The 6,747-nt window shown below is 33.5% G+C and overlaps 2 protein-coding genes across 5 annotated transcripts in view; both read left to right on the forward strand.

Moving 5' to 3' along the window:
* LOC105165520 (interactor of constitutive active ROPs 1-like) lies at positions 2,806 to 5,456 on the forward strand. Of its 4 annotated transcripts, XM_020694250.1 has the most exons (4): positions 2,806 to 2,886; positions 2,983 to 3,055; positions 3,847 to 3,929; positions 4,030 to 5,456. In XM_020694250.1, exons 3-4 carry the CDS (start codon positions 3,916 to 3,918, stop codon positions 5,171 to 5,173), a joined length of 1,158 nt encoding a protein of 385 aa, XP_020549909.1. In that variant the 5' UTR covers positions 2,806 to 2,886; positions 2,983 to 3,055; positions 3,847 to 3,915; the 3' UTR covers positions 5,174 to 5,456. The 4 variants fall into 4 exon arrangements, with proteins under 4 accessions (XP_020549909.1, XP_011082868.1, XP_020549910.1 ...); XM_011084566.2 differs by lacking the exon at positions 2,806 to 2,886 and having other exon boundaries at positions 2,896 to 3,055; XM_020694251.1 differs by lacking the exons at positions 2,806 to 2,886; positions 2,983 to 3,055 and adding an exon at positions 3,062 to 3,152.
* The window catches only part of LOC105165834 (aspartic proteinase CDR1-like), a 1,425-nt gene continuing 882 nt past the window's right edge, over positions 6,205 to 6,747 (forward strand). The window contains exon 1 of the mRNA XM_020694239.1: positions 6,205 to 6,739. Coding sequence (XP_020549898.1) covers positions 6,206 to 6,739 — 534 coding nt within the window. The 5' untranslated portion in view covers position 6,205. The remainder of the gene's footprint in view (positions 6,740 to 6,747) is intronic.

Below are 6,747 nucleotides of genomic sequence, written 5' to 3' on the forward strand. Positions count from 1 at the left end.
CGCCACATGTAAAGCTATTGACAGCTCATATTATAAGTTGTAAGGTGGATTGTTTCAGTCATATAACAAAATACGTGAATTTTGAAGTACTTGATGTAATTATATATATATATATATATTTAGCCTGTTTTTTGTAATTATGCAGTTCCCTTTGTCAAGTTAAATAATATGTTATATATATATATATTAAGTCATTGTACTATTCATTGAATTTTTATTTTATTTTGAATATACATTTCTAAGCCAATCACACTCAAAATATTTTAAGATGTTGATGGTGTTATGGTCGGAGGGAGTAGTTGGATTTACATTTAACCTTCACATGCTTTGTCTTTAAAATACATAAAAGCCCATCTACTTTTTTGGACCCATTTGAACTAACTACTCACCGCCGCCTTCCCCACCATTTTTTATCTTCATTCTGTCCATCATTTATTAGCTCTATCCAATTACAATTGCATTATGCCAATTGTGTCGACTTTAATAAGTAACCAAAAAAAGATTATTTGACTTTTAATAAAATAATAATAAATCATTCGAGTAAATATAAATTTTTATTTGATATTTTTTTTTCAAATATCAACATATTTAATAAATTTTAATCAACAAAAAAATCTATTTCTAGATCAAAACAACTGAATATAATTTTCTATACCATAGGTGATCAATGTATAATTACACCAAGTTTTTGAAAAAAATGATATAATTATTCATTAAAAACTAATAATTGAATTGTAGTCGATTCATTCAAATAATTTAAGCCCCTCATTTTTTTTTTCAAATAAAGGACCCCAATGATTAATTCTAGATTGAGATTATATTTTAAAGAAACAATTATTGGAGTATTTAATATAATTAACTAATAAATTGGATTATTTAATATAATTAACTAATAAAGGACTGAACTATCAACCACCCATAATTTACGAATGGCAATATTCAAAAAATCGGCTACAATGAAAAAGTTGAATAAATGAACTATTTATACTTTATGCATTATTCGTTGTCAAACGCTATTTAGCTAACTTATTAAATTGTCGAGTTTGAAATTAGGGTCCCAACAATATTATTGAGTTCTAAATGAATCTATTTTAAAAGTTTCATTTAATAGTCAATGTCGAAATTAGGATCACGTTCACGACAATTCAAATTAATAAAATGTCCACTCATAATCTTTTAGCGGCCCAATATTCCAACACCCGTGTGTTTTCTATTCAAGTCGATTCAATCTGAAGCTGATTGAATAACGTTCATCACTTCCGTAATCATCTAATCATCCACAAATCAACGGTTTGCTTGCAATCACACTAATTGGTGATTTTTTATACATACAAGTATCTGTTGTTAGGTATATTCTCGATTTTTACTTCATATTAATTTTATTCACTTAAGCATTCGAGAACTATAATCAGATCTATCAATCTTTATGAGCAGAAGTACACTTAAGAAGTACCTACAACATGAGATCGGAACTAAAATCTAAACGCTAGATACTATTCAAATTTGAAATAATCTCAAATTAAACTCGAATATAAGTATTTAATAATTTTAATTTAATTAAGGGTAATGTTAGGTTAGCATGTGCAGATGCAATTAAATATTATGTTACTTCTCTAACAATTTCTTTCTTTTTTCTTCTTTTAATTGAAGTTGATGTTATTCTCTACCAAAAATCTAATTAAATGGACTATTCAGTTATGTCAAACTTATAAAAGTGTAAAGTTATTTGGCCACTTTGGTGTTTTCTTGAAATATTTGCAAGTGATTATCTGCTTTCAACTGTCACTAATTAGTGCATTTGAGGTAAAATTACATCAACACACTTCTTCAAATTAGATTTAAATACATAAACATCCAATATTTTGTGCAAAATTACATATACACCCCTTTTAAGGTTGTTAGTGAAAAATTACAGATACACCCTTTTAGGGGTGCTAGTGTAATATACTTTAGGAGGTGTTTATGTAAACTATTGTCATAGAAGTGTACTTATAATTACAACTTCAGTTTCAAGAGGTATAATTGTAATTTTGTAAAATGTCAAGAGTTTTTGTATATTTGAATCTAACATTAGGACTTATCATTATAATTTACCTATAATTTATAATAACATTAACTCATCATTTAATTTTTTGCAGTGCTTATTTTTCTTTTAAACGTAAGCAACAAACTTACACTCTGTTACTACTTCCTCTACCTCTATTCAACTTTAGTAAAAAAAATTAGGATAAATTACGATAAGTTTTTCTGAAATTTGATATAATTATAAATATTTTTTATTATTTAAAAAATTATTAATATCTCTTAGTTTTAATGGTCGTTCAATAATTAGCCTAACCTATTAATTTTTGTTAGATTTTTATTTATTTTATACTGTGAATTGATCAAACTACCCTTATGACTAAACACTATAATTATATTTATTTTTTAAAATTTTATGAATTTTTTTATAAATTAAGTGAATGATCTTCTATAATTTTTAAAAAATGTGCATCCATCTCTTTTATTTTTTTATTAGTTTTTTAAAAGAAAAATTATAATAAAAATAAAGTTGACAATTTCAAACTTCCATACAAGAATTATATAATTTTAACAAAAATAATTTAATATTTATAAATTTTATAAAAAATAAAAAATATTTATAATTATGATAAATTTAAAAAAAAAAACGAGTTTTACTTTACATAAAAATTTATTATCATCGTCCTCAAAGATTGCATCCCAACAGTCACTCATATTTTTTATCCTAAATAAGTTTATTACCTTTTACACCCCTTTTAATTCAAACTTTCAAACTTCCATCCGGGCTCCAGCCCCCATCCCTTTCAAGCTTTTCCGTTGTCTCGTGCCCCAAGAAGAGCTGTCGATGTATATATACATTCACGGGTACTGTACAAATCCGTTCTTGAAAGCCATTTCAACTGTTTCCAAGTTAAAGCCGTTTTCTTTATTTTTTCTTATGTCTTCATCCGTTGCTGCCAGCCATTGAATTGCTGCTGTTTCAGTCACTTGTATAAACTGAGAGAAGAAGAAGAAGAAGTAGAACGTGATCAGGGTGAGTTTTTGTTGAAATATTGTCATTTTTTTGGTTTTTGCTGCTTCTTGTCTGCGTTCTGCTGATGGAGAAGAATCCCTTTATTTTATAATATTACGTATGTTTGTTAATATTTTCCACTGTACTTGAGTGACTCAATGTTATCTGGCTATGGCTTCTGCTTTCCTTTTTGGAAACTTTTGTTTATTTTCTCCAGACCTTTTTCCAGTTTTCTTTCCGGGGCCATATAAACCACTTTGAGATCTCACATGAAGGGTTTGTCTTAATTGTCTTAGGATTCTTGATTTCTGGGGCTCAGGAAAGATTGATGCCGAAGAAATTGACTGCTATCTTGAACTTTTCATTTTCTGAATAATGGGGTCTCCGCTTTCTGTTCTTTGGTGGCTTTTCTCTTTATGGACTCTTTCTTTGTAGATCCAATAAACAGTAGCGAGGCTTGTTTGCTGCATCAAAATTATTTCATGGAAAAGAGGATGTAGTTTCTTCTCTCAATGATATTGTGTTAGTTGAGAACTTGAGATTTTAGTATACATGCCACTTTGAAACCTGAGCACTTTGCTATTCTAAGTTATATGAGACTTGAGGTTGTCCAAGCTTTGCTGGAGTGCATTGTGTAAGAAACAAAAATAAAGTTGTATAGCTAAGTAAATTGCTGTTCTGTTTCATTAACAAAGGAAAAAGAATACCTGATTTTACTTGAATTCTGTAACAAAGTTTATTAGAAGGAAAGATAATGCAGATATTTGTGACACTGAAATAATCCATCTGCTTTTTCCATTACAACCATGCAGATCGAATTGAGTACTTTTCACCTCCTTTGTTGCTGTCAAACTCGCTTAGTTGTCTTTTTAAGCGGAGAAATGCCACGATCAAGGTATTCTCGAGCTAAGATTCTTCTCTTGCTAAACAGTTGTTAAATTTTTTCTTGTTTTCTTTTCCATGGATTTTGATCGTCTCTATTTTATCATGAATAGAGTAACAGAAATAGCTCACCGGCAATCTCCTCGAGGCCCGCCTAATATCAGGGCGTCCAGCTCTGATTCTGATCCACTGCATGTTCGTCCCAGAGCTGAAAGAAGCCCAAAACTGGCTGAGGGTCGACCAGCACGAGGATCCCAATCTGATCCATTGAATCAAAAGAAACTTGGAACTCGCATTGCAGATCTGGAATCTCAACTCAGCCTAGCACAGGAGGAGCTCAAAAGTCTGAAGGGCCAATTAGTCCCAACTGAGGCTGCCAAAAGAGCAGCACAAGATCAACATGAGAAGAAATCAAAGAAACAGCAAAAGGTTCCTGAGCTGTTGGAAATTGAAGAGAAGCACTCTACCCAGATTGGGACCGCAATATTGAACAAGAAAGAGAGAACTACTGCTTATGAAACATCTGATGATGTGCAGCAGGAAACTGATGTGTTTGAAGTTCCTATCGAGAAAGTAACCATGGAGCTTAAGAGTGAGCCAGAACTGCCAGCAGATGAAGATGAACTTAATCCTAAATCCGTCAGCTTGTCGTCTGAATCACCGGCCATGTCGGAGCCAGTGAATCCATTATCTCACGAGTTGTCTTTGAAGAATGATGAGATAAACATGCTGAAGACCAATCTAGGTGAGAAGGACAAAGAACTGGAAGCTTTTCGTCAAGAAAATGAGGGTTTAAAGAGCCAGCTTGATGAAAAGTCGGTAAAGATATCATCGTCTCAATCCGAGATTGATGATCTGAAGTTGAGGTTGGATAAAGCTGGTAACGAGCTGGAAGAGAGTCGAATCAGTTTTGTCCAGATAAATGAAAAGTTAGAAGCTGCTGAAAAAGCAAAGGAGGAATTAGAAAATGAGATGAAACTGCTTCGTATACAAACTGAGCAATGGAGGAAAGCAGCAGATGCCGCAGCATCTGTTCTGGCTGGGGGAGTGGAGATGAACGGCAAGAGGATATCTCAGAGGTGTGGATCCATGGATAAACACTATGCCAATTCGTTCGAACCCCTTGGTGGATATGGCAGTTATGTAGGCTCTCCGGGACTGAATGATGACCCTGATGATGTTTTTGGAGGTGAAAAAAGGAAAGGTTCTGGTATCAGAATGCTGGGAGATCTTTGGAAAAAGAAGGGTCAGAAGTAAAACCTTAAAACCTCCTGCATTCTTACTGATGTCTTGAGGCTAAGGAATATGGTTGCTTACCATTCTTATTCGCTCCCATACCTTGACCAGTATCATTCACTATGGTTGCATTCTTGAAGCTACGGCCTAAAACCACTTGAAATATCAGGGCCTCATTAATTAAGTATATAATCGATGTATTCAATTACTCTTTTTAATGTTTCACAAGAACTGCACTTGAGATCAATGGATCATCTATTACATTTTCCTTTACTGTGATGTGAATAGATCAGAGGTTGTCATATGGAGAAAGAAGTCGAAAATTCTAGCTCTATATATCGACCATCTTACATTGATGTGTCACTACCATTGAGAATTCATAATAGCAAGTCTCCTAAGTAACCCTGAAAGATGCGGTTTTGATTAGTCTGCTTAAAATGTGCTAAACCGTAATATGACTTTCCTCATCATGATGAGAAAATCCGACAAAAATCTCCACCGTTTCTCACTGCAATGTACACATTGATACTCAGAAGCTACATTTCTCTGCAATGGGACTCCCCTCAACCGTATTTGACTTGAACGTTGGGTTTCCGCTGCCTCTTTCACGTTTTTCTGCTTCAAGCTGGTTTTGAGAAAGAATGGACTTGAAAGCTCCTAGCTTTTTGTTACATGGCATTCAAAATTTTATCAAGCATTTGCATTTGGATTCTGAAGAATGTAAAGGCAAAAAATTCATTATAGGATGGTCATGTATCATGAGCTCACCACCTGTTGCATTCAGCTACAGTGCTTTCAACAATCAATTGCAAAAAGATCTCCTTTTGTATAAAATGTTGATGTGGTTGATCCAGAGAAGACTATAACAGGGAAAATAGAATTAATTACTCCGAAAAGAAAGCAAATCACAAGGCATATCCTAATAACTCAATGCATTATCTCTTACTAAATGTAAAACAGTCAAAAGAAAAAGAAGAAATACTACAAAATTTTATATACGCAAAGTGTTTTCTTGATCTCTTCTGTCTCCATCTCCTGCGATTCTTCTCAAACATGGCTCAAACTACGGCTACGGTGATCTGCATCTTCTCCATGAATCTTTTGTTAATCTCGTCGCTTCCATGTGTTTCTTCGATGTCAAGCAGTTTCAGGTTGAAGCTCATTCACAGGGATTCCCCACTCTCTCCTTTATACCAGCCAAACCTTTCTGATTTTCAACGGTTCAAGAGAAACGTTGAAATTTCTGAAGCTCGGGCTTCTTACTTTCAAAGATGGAGTGAAATATATAGTGAGGGAAATTCAATGAAGCCCCAAAACATCTCCTTGCGGCTTCCATTAAAATTCACCGAACCTATCTACACCGTTGAGCTAGGCCTTGGCACCCCTTTTGTACAAAGAACTTTGGTTTTCGACACAGGCAGTGGCATTACTTGGACACAATGCAAACCTTGTTTCCAATGTTTCAAACAAAAGGAGCCTCTTTTTGACACTAGAAAGTCGAGTTCCTACAAATTAATGCCTGTAAAGAACAAACTTGCCATGACCTTCACATGTACCGTGTTTGGATGTGCTTACTACGTTGGGTATTATAGCGG

The sequence above is a fragment of the Sesamum indicum genome, linkage group LG6, assembly GCF_000512975.1.
Source record: "Sesamum indicum cultivar Zhongzhi No. 13 linkage group LG6, S_indicum_v1.0, whole genome shotgun sequence".
NCBI classification, from domain to species: Eukaryota; Viridiplantae; Streptophyta; class Magnoliopsida; order Lamiales; family Pedaliaceae; genus Sesamum; species Sesamum indicum.